At 41.3% G+C, this 14,046-nt stretch overlaps 1 protein-coding gene across 1 annotated transcript in view; it reads left to right on the forward strand.

The window, feature by feature from the left end:
- Positions 1 to 14,046, forward strand: part of vps13d (vacuolar protein sorting 13 homolog D) — a gene marked incomplete at its 5' end in the record, with an annotated part of 63,652 nt that overhangs the window by 28,697 nt on the left and 20,909 nt on the right. Inside the window, 10 exons of the mRNA XM_079226202.1 lie at positions 1,304 to 1,437; positions 1,929 to 2,084; positions 3,566 to 3,749; positions 4,061 to 4,135; positions 4,231 to 4,431; positions 5,945 to 6,034; positions 6,446 to 6,586; positions 6,695 to 6,820; positions 11,120 to 11,225; positions 13,462 to 13,614. Of these exons, the coding sequence (XP_079082328.1) occupies positions 1,304 to 1,437; positions 1,929 to 2,084; positions 3,566 to 3,749; positions 4,061 to 4,135; positions 4,231 to 4,431; positions 5,945 to 6,034; positions 6,446 to 6,586; positions 6,695 to 6,820; positions 11,120 to 11,225; positions 13,462 to 13,614 (1,366 nt within the window). The remainder of the gene's footprint in view (positions 1 to 1,303; positions 1,438 to 1,928; positions 2,085 to 3,565; positions 3,750 to 4,060; positions 4,136 to 4,230; positions 4,432 to 5,944; positions 6,035 to 6,445; positions 6,587 to 6,694; positions 6,821 to 11,119; positions 11,226 to 13,461; positions 13,615 to 14,046) is intronic.

A 14,046-nucleotide genomic window follows, 5' to 3' on the forward strand; every position in this document is an offset into this window, starting at 1 on the left:
AAAAATGATGAAGATGAGAGTATACCCTGAACCTCTGTGATTGATTCTAAATACTATAAATAAGGTACTCACACGGCCGTGAATGGTGACCAATTGGAGCAGACTGGGCGTTTTTGGGAGGAGGGCTTAAAGACAGAGGATGAATATATTCCCCCAGATATATTTACAGATATAGTATGGAAAAAATAAAGTGTTATTGGAATGTTAAAGCATGCAAACATGTTCTAGTACAAACTAGTGATGTGTCCTTTCGTGTCGAGGCTTCGATGCGCGTGTCGAGTAATCCAGGTAGATTTTGGTGAAGCGCGTATCGAGGCTTGTGTCGATGACGTATGTGGTGACGTTCGAAGCCTCGCGAGCCGGTCGTACCACGTGACTGATTCAGAAAATGGTTCGTGGGTTTGCCGTGCGATTTGAAATATAAGGGGCAGCGAAACTTAATGGATTTCCCCCTTCCTCTCTGTACCCAGCTTCATCTGTATCTGTGAAAGGGTATTTTATAAAGCAGGCGAAATAGTCTCAAAAAGCCCAGCACTGTGGAAAAGTTCTTATTTTTATTTAAAAAAATATTGGACACATCAACATGGACTAACGGAGCCGAGGCTCGAAACACCGATCCTCTGACTGAAAGTCGGATATTGTAGCCACTGACCCACAGTCACATCACAACCCTCTCCCAATTTGTTTCGAGTTTTGATTTTGACCCCGCCATTATATCATAAAGATAGACACAATATTAATAAGTTAATAATTGATGTATTGGCGTCACAAACATAATTTATTCGATTTAAAGCTTCACACACCAAAGCCATGTTGTCGTTATGATCACTGCCTGTTTTACATGTATTGTCCACTTGGTGGCGCAGTAGAGCAGATGAAGCCCCATGAAGCTTCGGCACATGAGCGAACCAATTGGATGGAAAGCGTCAATGCTTCAGGAAGCTTCATCTCGCCATCACTAGTACAAACCCCAAATACAAGTATGAACCTGAAAATGAGCTTGATTGGTCACCTTTAAGTCAGCAAGCACACTTACATTTTGATAATTAGTTTTGTCACATAATTGTGTGTGCCGTGTTTTTCATTTTAAGCGCATTATTAAATATGAAAATGTCATTGAGCTGTACCTTGACAAAATACAATCTCTCCCTCCTGGATTTGTAACGTATACGGGACTGGCCCAGAATAGGTTGTTGTTGTTCTTCTTTTCATCGTATTATTAGTATTATTATTATTATTATTATTATTATTATTATTATTATTATTATTATTCTATGAGCTCCTGGTCTGTGTGTATCTGCAGGCACAGAGTTTGTGGTTGTGGAGGACTCGTCTTGTCTGGATACCAACGCCATCATTCTAAAAGGCACCACTGTCCTCACCTACAAACCCCGTCTGCTAGACAGACCCTTCTCTGGCAGCCTCGCAGGAATAGAGGTGACCTCACCCACTGTCATAGCACCATGTCTTGGTCATTCCCATTGTCATCTAGTTTTACCACTGCTGCCATCCTTTTAATCAAAGAATCACAATCTTAAAGAGTATACTTTGTTAAACAGATGGTAAACGCACTGAAATACTGCTGCTGCTGTAATTGTTGTACTATGTTGCTTTTACTTACACTGGCAAATATTCAAATTTCTACCCAAGGAACTGCTACTAATTGTGTTGCTATTGCAAATATTCTCTCTCTCTCTCTCTCTCTATCTATCTATCTATCTATCTATCTATCTATCTATCTATCTATCTATCTATCTATCTATCTATCTATCTATCTATCTATCTATATATATATATATATATATATATATATATATCTCTCTCTCTCTATAGATAGATAGATAGATAGATAGATAGATAGATAGATATAGAGAGAGAGAGAATACAATACAATACAATATACTATACTATGTTTATTGTCCGCTCAGGTGTTCTCGTGTCGGCTGGGCAGTGAGCAGGAGACCGCACTGTCCATCATCGACCCAGTCAATATTCAGGTGGAGCTGTGTGGGAGCCCCACATACCAAAGTAGCTCCGGTCTACTGGACGCCTTCAATGTTGAGGACATCCCACCGCTACTGGAGGTACGGAATTAACCCTCAACTAAAAGGGTAGCTTCAATATTCAACCTGGACCCTGTTTTCCCATGTTTTTGTGTCTTAAGTGAATAACAGGGCCAACAACTTTTAAAATTGGTTCAGTATTGAGGGCGAACGCTGCAAACAACAGCCTGTAATGTAATCGGTCCTCACTGTCAATGTACACTGACGGGCTCAGATTGTTTCTATAGGTTTCCGACAATATTAGGGAAACGAGCCTATTCTACTTCTTCACCTTTCACTTTCTGGTTGTTATTGTGTCTAACCAAGACACAGAAAAGTCTCACTCTGAAATCCCACGAGATGGTTCGACCCAGTGAGCAAAATATTGGGGATCTCGGGGTCTGAGACCACTTTGATTAATACTTTCGACCTGCTGAAAGCCTCAACAGCTGGAGTCTCTGAAACCTTTAAATATTGTATTAGTCTCTTGCAATTGTGACTAAAATGTCTTTAAAAATGCCCAGCAGTTTGTCACTAGTGTATTTTGCACACCAGTTAGATCTCACCACGCTGTTGATATCATCTCAATATTTAGCCATGACACTGAAAATACAGAGAGAACACTAAGCTACACTTTCTGTACTCCAACACAACAAACACTGACAACATCAGCACTCCTCTCTCCAACTTTCACTTACGTCTCAACCGTCTGGCATCAAGTTGCCTCTCACAAGACTTTCCCATAAGCAAAACTTGGTTAGACACCAGAACAAACACAGTGAAATATAATTAATATATATAAGATCTGTAGGGTCCTTTCTATAATATTGTCAGACACAAGAACAAACACAGTGAAATATAAAAAGATCTGTAGTGTCCTTTCTATAATATTGTCAGACACTTCTAATAACATTTTGAGCCGGACAGTGTTAAAGCCAAGCACCTTTCGTGAACATAAACCAATGATGAGGAGTTGCCCGATATGATAACATCCTCCTTTAACACTGGAGCAACTTTAAAACAAAACATGAGCCACTTAGAGACAAACATATGGAAAACTAGGGTTGAAAAAATACAGAAGTTACCCAAACACACTTAACACTGTTGCCTCACACCTCACGGAGTGAGACTTCAGCCCTTGAGAGGATGAGCCGGTACAGCTAACAGATGGGTGGAACATGTAAGCTAGTGGAGTCATTGTAGAAACAAAACAATATAATAACACATCCACCATGTTGAATCTATTATTATCGTCAAATGTTTGACAATTTTGGTTTGCCAAATGTTCAAAGTGTTCCGTGTGGCCCAACATTCTGCCTTATGAAGACTCCTCACTGATGCTTTGACTCAAGTAGGGTCAAAGGTCTTGCTGAGACAGCCGAGCCAATGGAGTCATTTTCTCCCAGAAGACATTATACAACTGTTTTCACAGGACGACTGACTCACCGTTAGTAGTGAAGGGACTTGGACATGTAGACCGGGTGGATTGCCTCTTTTTAATTGTGCATGTGATTCTCTGGCAGATTCAGTTTCCTACTCTGGACATCCGTCTGTCCTACAACGACATCCAGCTCTTCTTGGCCATCGCTAAGTCCATCCCTACCTCCAGCTCTGCTCTGCCCTCTGGCTGTGATACCAGCACTGCACCCAGCACTGAGCCCGCTTCAGTCAAAGACGGCTTCAGGCAGAAGACTGAGGCCCTCATCGGTATGTGAAGACCAGTGATTCAGTTATTGTTGTTTACAAATATATATATATATATATATATATATATATATATATATAAAATTAAGAATGACAGTGAATTTAAATGCTTTTTCAAAAACTGTTCAAAAACATTTGTCTCAATTATCCTCAGTGGCCAAACTACATCATTATTTTGTTGTCGGGATACATCTTGAAATGGTTATCATTCATACAATTTTGCTAAAAAGGTTTAGTTACAGTGATGGCATACTGTTATTCCACTACTTATCGCTGTCCTCAGAAAAGCTATTGATGAATGTTTGTCTCCGCAGAGGGCCAGTTGAGCCGTTTACAAGATCTCGGCTTCAGGAAAGAGGACTGCAAAAGGGCCCTGATCCACTGTAAAGGTGAGTGAGACCTTTAACACTGTTCCCCACTTGTTGTAGTATTGTCACCGTTATTTAATGAAAGGCCATATAAAGACAGACAATGCGCCCCCCAGGCCAGCTGGACCAGGCTGCCACGTGGCTGCTGGAGAACGCTGAGAATATGGCGGGCCATGCCAGATCCAGGACTGAATCCGGCACCAGCAGCCACTCAGCTCCTCTGTCAGGGGTGGAGGTGAAGGCTGAGAGTGTGTGCATCTGTTTCATCGACGACTGTCTGGACTGTGACATACCACTGGCTGAGCTCACCTTCTCCAGTAAGTCTCATGTACATAAGATACAGCTGCACCATCAAACGTATGATGAGGACTGGAGAATTATCTTTCTTAAAATGATTACCTGTATTATTATGATGATAATATCTGGCCCCAGTGTTTGGTGCTTAACAAACATTGCTTCCACAGTGTAATTAGGAGTCATTCTTCTGGATTTATTTCAACTGTGAGAGATTCAGACAGGAAATGTGGGGAGAGAGAAATAAAAGAGGAGCAGTGTAGGGAAACATTAAACAACACGTTTAATGTTTCCCTACACTGCCACTCCTCGGTAAACAGCACATGACAGCCCGCCTGACGTTTGCCAAAAGGCCCCTGAAGGATTCTCAGACCATGAGAAACAAAATTCTCTGGTCTGATGAAAGAAAGATTGAACTCTTTGGCCTGAATGCCAAGGGTCATGTCTGGATGAAACCAGGCACTGCTCATCACCTGGCCAATACCATCCCTACAGTGAAGCATGGTGGTGGCAGCATCCTGCTGTGGGGATGTTTTTCAGCGGGAGGAACTGGGAGACTAGTCAGGATCGAGGGAAAGATGAATGCAGCAATGTACAGAGACAACCTCGATGAAAACCTGCTCCAGAGCGCTATGGACCTCAGACTGGGGCGACGGTTCATCTTCCAACAGGACAACGACCTGAAGCACACAGCCAAGACAACAAAGGAGTGTCTTTGGGAAACTCTGTGAATGTCCTTCATGGCCCAGCCAGAGCCCTGACTTGAACCCGATTGAATATCTCTGGAGAGATATGAAAATGGCTGTGCACCGACGCTCCCCATCCAACCTAATGGAAGTTGAGAGGTTCTGCTAAGAATAATGGGAGAAACTGCCCAGAAATAGGTTTGCCAAGCTTGTAGCTTCACACTCAAGAAGACTTGAGGCTGTAATTGCTATTGAAGCAAAGGCTGTGAATACTTATGTACATGTTATATTTTCGTTCTTTATTTTTAATAGATTTGCAAAAATGTCCCCAAAACTTTTTTCACTTTGTCATTATGGGGTGTTGTGTGTAGAATGTTGAGGAACAAAATGAATTTAATCCATTTTGGAATAAGGCTGTAACATTACAAAAAATGGCGTAAAAGTGAAGCGCTGTGAATACTTTCCAGATACACTGTATATAAATGTTTATTCTTTTAATCAAACTATTGTCTCATTCATTTGTGTCATTTAAGGTGTCCTGTATGCTTTGGATTTCTCATTGTTAGTTTAAATACTACATTTACTTTTTTTTTTTTTTTCATGTATACACCGAGATTTCACAAAATGTTTGGTCATAGAAGTTTAAAGTCATGGAAATCGATTGGTCAAAATGTGTATGAACCCTGTGCTACATTTAGGATAGTTTCCCCTCTTTACCTGGATGTCAGACAGACCTTTCTGACAGGTAACCATTATCTATGCTCTCTTCAAAGCCAAATGATTTAGTAGATAAATAACTGCACATACAGGAAGTTGAGGATGACCAGCATGTATCTGTTTGTTATTGCAGGGCTGTATGTGCTGCAGCGCATTGGTTCCACTCAGGAAGGAAAAGCCAGCTTTACTCTGTCAGGAGACCACTACAACAGAGAGCTGTCAGGTATGATTTACTGGTTTACTGGTGGCATCAGAGAATTCATTTAATGTTTCAATGATGTATATGGTTTGTTCAGAGACTTCAAAAGAGTGTCCATCTCATAGTTTTGACATTCAATTTAAGTTTAAATGGCTCCGTGCTAAAACAAGAGGGATAAAACCAATTATTAGAATTCTGACATAAAGCTTTTCCACAGCAAAGTGCAGAACAAGTGAGATTTATCAACATCTTGATTTGACCAATAAGCAAACTCCAGTGGTTCAACAGAAATGAGAATGTTTTCATCAATTAGTGTGTGTGTGTGTGTGTGTGTGTGTGTGTGTGTGTGTGTGTGTGTGTGTGTGTGTGTGTGTGTGTGTGTGTGTGTGTGTGTGTGTGTGTGTGTGTGTGTGTGTGTGTGTGTGTGTGTTGCAGGCTGGGAGCCCTTCATTGAGCCCTGGCCCTGCTCTCTGGCCTGGCAGCAGCAGGCTGCCGGCCGTCTCCATCCTCCACGTTTCAAGATGGGGATCCGAGCCAAGCAGAGACTGGACGTCAACATCACGTCTGTCCTGCTGGGTGAGTAAAGCCTGGAGCACGCTCCTCCGGACATTCTCTACACGTCCACACAGCTGTCTGAACAGCACCCTGTCCCATCATTCAGTACCACTTATCTGGTCCTTCCAGAACAATACAACACCACCAAGAGCGCCTGGATAGCTGACTACTGTAAGGAGGCGGAGCACACGCCCCAGTCTTCACCCCCCCTGCCCTGGATGGGTTCCTCAGTCGACCCACCCAGCTTCACTCAAAGTGAGTTCCAGCAACACACAGAACCACAAAGAAATCACTGGCTAGTGAGGAATTTGTTCATAGAAATACTTAAAATATCTTTTAAATTGATTTAAGGGATGGTGTTAATCTTTATTTTTGTGCTAGCAGATTTCATCTTTATTTTTGTCTTTGTCGTTGAAAATGCTAGTACTAGGGCAGGGGTCAGCAACCTTTCGTATCCAAAGAGCCATTTTGACCTTTTTCCACAAAAAAAAAAATTGTCTGGAGCCGCAAAAATTATTTGATATCACAGCTTCTGAAGTTTTATATATAGTCATATTATATATACAAAAAACTATAGTTTGTTCTATTTATGAAATTACAGAACAAGAATAAAGACATTTTTTTTACATTGTATTGCTATTTTACCTGTTTCTAACTATCAAACAAAAAATAGTCATGGCTACATTTAGGTCAATTAAAAACACAACTATGCAGACCTTCAGGTCTATCTATAGTTGTGGCTCATGTGGTAGAGTGTTTGCCCTGTAACGACAAGGTAGCAGGTTCGATACCTGTCCTCTTCAGTGAGTTTTACATTTTAAACACATATCTTTTGCTACGTTTACACTGAGCGTCCTCCTCACTAGAGCACCGCAAACGGAGGATGGATCCGTTTTTACGCCTCACTGTCTCATGAGCTGCAGCAGTAGTGGAGTTTGGAGACGTGATCCACTTCCTGAAAGTATATCTACTTTACTCAGTTTGCTGCAGCAGTTGAGGAATCGCTCTTCTGCACTCATCTGTGCGCGAGGCAGGGCTCTGACTCACGAGTAGCAGCTGCAGGGGCGGAGGCTTGACAGCCACGTGACGCACATTTAAGTGAAAGAAATATTTAAACTTTTTTTTTTTTTTTAGTTACACTATCACCTAAAACTCCAAGATAAAGGACTTCCCTTTGAACGTTTTTCCAAAAAAGCCTCAGGGAGCCGCAACAGACGGGCTAAAGAGCCGCATGCGGCTCCGGAGCCGTAGGTTGCCGACCCCTGTATTAGGGGATTTGTTGATATTAAGAAAATCATAGAATCACACCAGATAACCTTAACGTGTCTGGTTGGAAGGACTTTGGTGGGTTACTTAAGTTGTAAGTGTTGTGTGAGAAACTTGGTTGATGGGTTGCTCTTTTCTGAGCAGTCATTGGCAGAAGAGTTTTCACTGCTTTGTTCCAGCCTTTTAAAATGTTTTTTTTAATTTCATATGAAAGTGCTGATGACATAAATAGCATCAACCAATCAAATGAAGCACATAACCTGTTATTCATCAGCCAAGTTCTTCTGATTCCTCAGTTGAACAGGAACCAAATAGGTGTGATATGCTGGTTGCTATGCTGAACACATGGAAACAGAAGGGGAGCATGGATTGCACTATTCATGAACATATTGAAGTGCTGATTGCCAACACAGAGTACATGATGATGAGGACGATGAACCTCTAACCCCCCTGTGTGTTCCCTCTGCATGTGTCTTTGTGTAGTAACTCTCTCTCTCTGCTGTCAGGTGCTCCTCTTGCTCACCTTAGAACTAGGAGCACAGCCACCTTGACCTGCCTCGAGCAGCAGATTCACTCCAGAGGTACAGTTCAGAGTTTAGTCTCCCAAACAGTCTCCCAAACAGTCTCACTCAGCAGCACATTCAGCATCAAAGCTTTCAATCAGTCATCATCAATTGCTCCACATGGACATCTGGCAGTGGTGTTAGGTAATATGGATCAATCCATACAGAGTGTAAAGCCTCAAATATTTTTCTGCCAGAAAATCGTTTTAAAATGATGGGGTGGCTTAGGAGGTAAGACGAGCCATGGACCACAACACTTTCCAGTTTGAGTCCAACCCACTTTTGTTTCATGTTGTTCTCTTTCTTCCTTGTTCCTGGTTCATTGTTGCTATCTATAGTTTTAAAATGACTATCATTAAATCTGTTCAGTCCCTGAGAGAATTAGAAGTTACCAAGGTATAAATAAAAACAGAAGGCCGGAATATTAGGTGGCTCCTGGTAATATGCTGGTGCCAAAACCATAAAACTCTGTGTATCATTGTTCATTCAAGGTTGGGTTCACTCAGTGTTGGGTTCACTCAGTGTTGGGTTCATTCAGTGTTGGGTTCATTCAGTGTTGGGTTCATTCAGTGTTGGGTTCATTTAATGTTTGGTTGATTTAATGTTGGGTTAATTTAATGTTGGGTTCATTTAGTGTTGGGTTCATTCAGTATTGGATTCATTTAATGTTGGGTTCATTCAGTATTGGGTTAATTCAGTGTTGGGTTCATGCAGTGTTGGGTTCATTTAGTGTTGGGTTCATTCAGTGTTGGGTTCATTCAGTGTTGGATTCATTTAATGTTGGGTTCATTTAATGTTGGGTTCATTTAATGTGGGGTTCATTTAATGTTGGGTTCATTCAGTGTTGGTTCATTCAGTGTTGGGTTCATGCAGTGTTGGGTTCATTCAGTGTTGGGTTCATTCAGTGTTGGGTTCATTTAATGTGGGGTTCATTCAGTGTTGGGTTCATTCAGTGTTGGGTTCATTTAATGTTGGGTTCATTTAGTGTTGGGTTCATTTAATGTTGGGTTCATTTAGTGTTGGGTTTATTCAATGTTGGGTTCATTCAGTGTTGGGTTCATTTAATGTTGGGTTCATTTAGTGTTGGGTTCATTCAATGTTGGGTTCATTTAATGTTGGGTTCATTTAATGTTGGGTTCATTTAGTGTTGGGTTCATTTAATGTTGGTTTCATTTAATGTTGGGTTCATTTAGTGTTGGTTTCATTTAATGTTGGGTTCATTTAGTGTTGGTTTCATTCAGTGTTGGTTTCATTCAGTGTTGGTTTCATTCAGTGTTGGGTTCATTTAATGTTGGGTTCATTTAGTGTTGGGTTCATTCAGTATTGGATTCATTTAATGTTGGGTTCATTCAGTATTGGGTTAATTCAGTGTTGGGTTCATGCAGTGTTGGGTTCATTCAGTGTTGGGTTCATTTAGTGTTGGGTTCATTTAATGTTGGGTTCATTTAGTGTTGGGTTCATTCAGTGTTGGGTTCATGCAGTGTTGGGTTCATTTAATAGTGGGTTCATTCAGTGTTGGGTTCATTTAATGGTGGGTTCATTCAGTGTTGGGTTCATTTAATGGTGGGTTCATTCAGTGTTGGGTTTATTTAATGTTGGGTTCATTTAATGGTTCATGTAAGGTTGGGTTCAATCAGTAACAATACAAATCATATCTAAACTATATTCCTCACTGATCACTTGTGACTCAGTAGTTACCTTTATCAATGATAGACTTAATAGTCAAGTAGCTAAAGCACATTTCTCTCCCCAAGGTTTTGTGAAGTTGGACCATAGTGTTGCATTAGTTGTAGTTTATTCCAACTCTACAGTTATAAAGTGGAGAGCCGGCTACAGCAGGCCTACCTCTCATAGTTGAGAAGATGCTGCTGTAAAGGTTCTAGAGAATCAGTTACATCTGCTTCACAACTGGCTGACTGTATAGTCAGTGGCGTGGTGATGACTACAGTCTGGATAGGTTTATATACGTAGCTCATAGCCTGTCTTGTTTTCCTCCTATTCCAGACAATGTTTCTCTCTATTTTGTGTTTTGCCTGAACAGCATGCATGACATGTTTGTCATTTGCTTGGCACTGCATGGTGTGTGTGTGTGTGTGTGTGTGTGTGTGTGTGTGTGTGTGTGTGTGTGTGTGTGTGTGTGTGTGTGTGTGTGTGTGTGTGTGTGTGTGTGTGTGTGAGAGAGAGAGAGAGATGCTGTATACGGCAGCATTGTGTACAGTTTACTGTTGGTGACCTTGAGGAACATCATCTGTGATCTACAAATTGCCATTGCCCTCTAAATCCTCTATTAAAGGGGTACTCCAGTGATCTCTATGAAGTTGAGGGCACATTTAAGAAGTAATCGCCCCCAGTATGGGAAAGGAACACCCTTAGTTCATGAAGAAAGCTTTGGGTTCGGTTTGCTGTTTGTGATCTCCTACCCGAGTCTCAGGGCCTCTAGAGCCATAGAGAATACGATACAGCTGTTTTCACAGGTTGACTAGTTGTCTTGGTCACTTCTAAGTTGACCTTCTCTTGTAAAATTATTGGAGTTCCCCTTTAAAGAAAAGAATTCCAAGGCACCTGTGCCCTCTCTGCTTTTTAGGTCTCACAACCCAAGAAGAAAGCAAGCGCATGACCATACACTACTAAAGTTAATAATAATAATAATAATAATAATAATAATAATAATAAAGACCAAGCGTACTCGTCTTCTCCCTAATTCAGCTTTCATTTGTGCTTCTAGCCGATGTCAAGCTGTCCAAGAGGAGGCAGCCATTTGTGCCATACGCTCTGCGCAACCACACAGGATGCACCATGTGGTTTGCCACTCTGACTACAACCCCCACAAGGTAGGTGCAGCCGTGGGTGGATTACGAAGCAATGTACATGCATGCAAAAGGCCCCACCACCTCTCCTACATAGCAGCAAGACACACAGATGTCATAGTTATTAAGTCTATTTTTTGGTTGTTTTGTGTCTCCTCCTAGTCATTTCATGGTCACTCGTTGTAATTGTATTGTAGTATTCTTTTGTCTGTGGTTGTTTTGCCCCTTTTTGTAGTAATTTTTGCATTTTGTGTCTCTTTGAGGTTGTTTTACCCCTTTTCCTAATCGTGAGTCTATTAGTGTCTCTGCAGTCTTTTTGTGTTGTTTTGAGATTGTCACGATAATTATAGGAAAATACAGTGGCTTGCAAAAGTATTCATACCCCTTGAACGTTTCCACATTTTGTCACATTCCACGCCACAAACATAAATATATTTTATTGGAATTTGATGTGAAAGACCAACACAAAGTGTCACACAATTGTGAAGTACAAAGAAAATTATACATGTTTTTAAATTTTTTTCACAAATAAAAAACTGAAAAGTGCAGTGTGCAAAATGATTCAGCCCCCCTGAGTTAATACTTTGTGGAACCGCCTTTTGCTGCAATTACAGCTGCAAGTCTTTTGGGGTATGTCTCTACCAGCTTTGCACATCTAGAGACTGAGATTTTTGCCCATTCTTCTTTGCAAAACAGCTCAAGGTCAGTCAGATTAGATGGAGAGCGCTTGTGAACGGCGGTTTTCAGATCTTGCCACAGATTCTCGATGGGATTTAGGTCTGGACTTTAACTGGGCCATTCTAACACATGAATATGTTTTGTTTTAAACCATTCCATTGTAGCCCTGGCTTTATGTTTAGGGTCGTTGTCCTGCTGGAAGGTGAACCTCCGCCCCAGTCTCAAGTCTTTTGCAGACTCCAACAGGTTTTCTTCCAAGATTGCCCTGTGTTTGGCTCCATCCATCGTCCCATCAACTCTGACCAACTTCCCTGTCCCTGCTGAAGAGAAGCAGACCCCAGAGCATCATGCTACCACCACCATGTTTGACAGTGGGGATGGTGTGTTCAGGGTGATGTGCAGTGTTAGGTTTCCGCCACACATAACGTTTTGCATTTAGGCCAAAAAGTTCAATTTTGGTCTCATCTGACCAGAGCACCTTCTTCCACATGTTTGCTGTGTCCCCCACATGGTTTCTGGCAAACTGCAAACGGGACTTCTTATGGTTTTCTTTTGACAATGGCTTTCTTCCTGTCACTCTTCCATAAAGGCCAGATTTGTGGAGTGCACGCCCAATAGTTGTCCTGTGGACAGATTCCCCCACCTGAGCTGTGGATCTCTGTAGTTGGTCCAGAGTCACCATGGGCCTCTTGGCTGCATCTCTTGTCAGTGCTCTCCTTGCCCGGCAACTTCTGAAGGCAATTGGTTGCACTCAGAGAAAAGGGGGCTGAATAATTTTGCACACTGCACTTTTCAGTTTTTTATTTGTGAAAATGTTTTAAAATCATGTATAATTTTCTTTGTACTTCACAATTGTGTGACACTTTGTGTTGGTCTTTCACATAAAATTCCAATCAAATATATTTATGTTTGTGGCGTGGAATGTGACAAAATGTGGAAACGCTCAAGGGTATGAATACTTTTGCAAGCCACTGTATTTTCCTATAATTATCGTGACAATCTCAAAACAACACAAAAAGACTGCAGAGGCGCCGAGTTGCGTAGAGACCATGAGCGGTATTGCAGACAGATAGAGATTTCAATTGTGTTGGGGGGTGGTGATCCTAGGGAATACACCTTTTTTTATTCAACGTTCATGTTTTTGTTGTCAAAAAATTACATTTTTTAAAAGTTGTATTATAAATGCATGCATGTCTGCTTATGACAAGGTAAATACAGTTAAATTACCCCCAAATTTCCAGTTTATTCCCGTTAATTCCCGTGGAAAGTTTCCAACTTTGAATATTCCCCGAATTTTGCAACCCTAGTGACGACACCACTCATTCTCACTCTATTTGTAGAGCATTTGCTACGATGATACTGGAGGACAAAGTGTATGTAAACAATGTCATGCTGATATTATTAACACCGTCAGTTCTCCTTATGGCAAAGCTCTGACAATATTTAGTTTTTATTTCTGGTATGAAGATGTGTAGAATAAGTGATATTACTGTGTAACTTCAGAGTGAGAGGCTTCACAGCACACACTTTCAACTTGAGGAGAAACTCACCTCAAATAAATGTCTCCACATGTTCCCCACAGGGTGGCGCTGTCTCACAGCAGTAGTGCAGACTCCATCTCAGACGTCCATGGTCAAGGGACTGATGACACTCACAATGTCAGCCAGTGGAGGGAGGTGCTGCCTGGAGAGGAGATTCCTTTTGAGTTTGAAGCCCGCGAGAAACTCCGCCACCGGTACAGATCTGAGTCACATTCACAGCGCCTGTGGATTGTGTTTAATGAATATGAACATGTTTATGAAACTGTTGTTTTGTTTGGCCATCGTTCTTACTGGTTTGATTACATTTAACTCCACAGTAATTGTGGTGAAACTGGAATGCCGTTATGAATAGATTAGTCTCATTAGTCTCTTACTTCTCTGTGTTTCTTCTTCTCGGTTCTACTTTAAAATGTTCTACATCAGCTTGATTGCAGGGATTTGTTATCACTAAAATTATCAGTAAAATTAACCCCAGGGTATTAATAATATACACAAATGTATGTTCCTGTGAAGCTGACATTGGTTACTGCAGTGTTTTTCAACCTTTTTTGAGCCGCGGCACATTTTCTACAATAAGAAAATCCAGCGGCACACCAACAACCAAAGAAGTTACAAAATGTCCCATT

This window comes from Taurulus bubalis (assembly GCF_910589615.1).
Source record: "Taurulus bubalis genome assembly, chromosome: 11".
In the NCBI taxonomy this organism is placed as follows: domain Eukaryota; kingdom Metazoa; phylum Chordata; class Actinopteri; order Perciformes; family Cottidae; genus Taurulus; species Taurulus bubalis.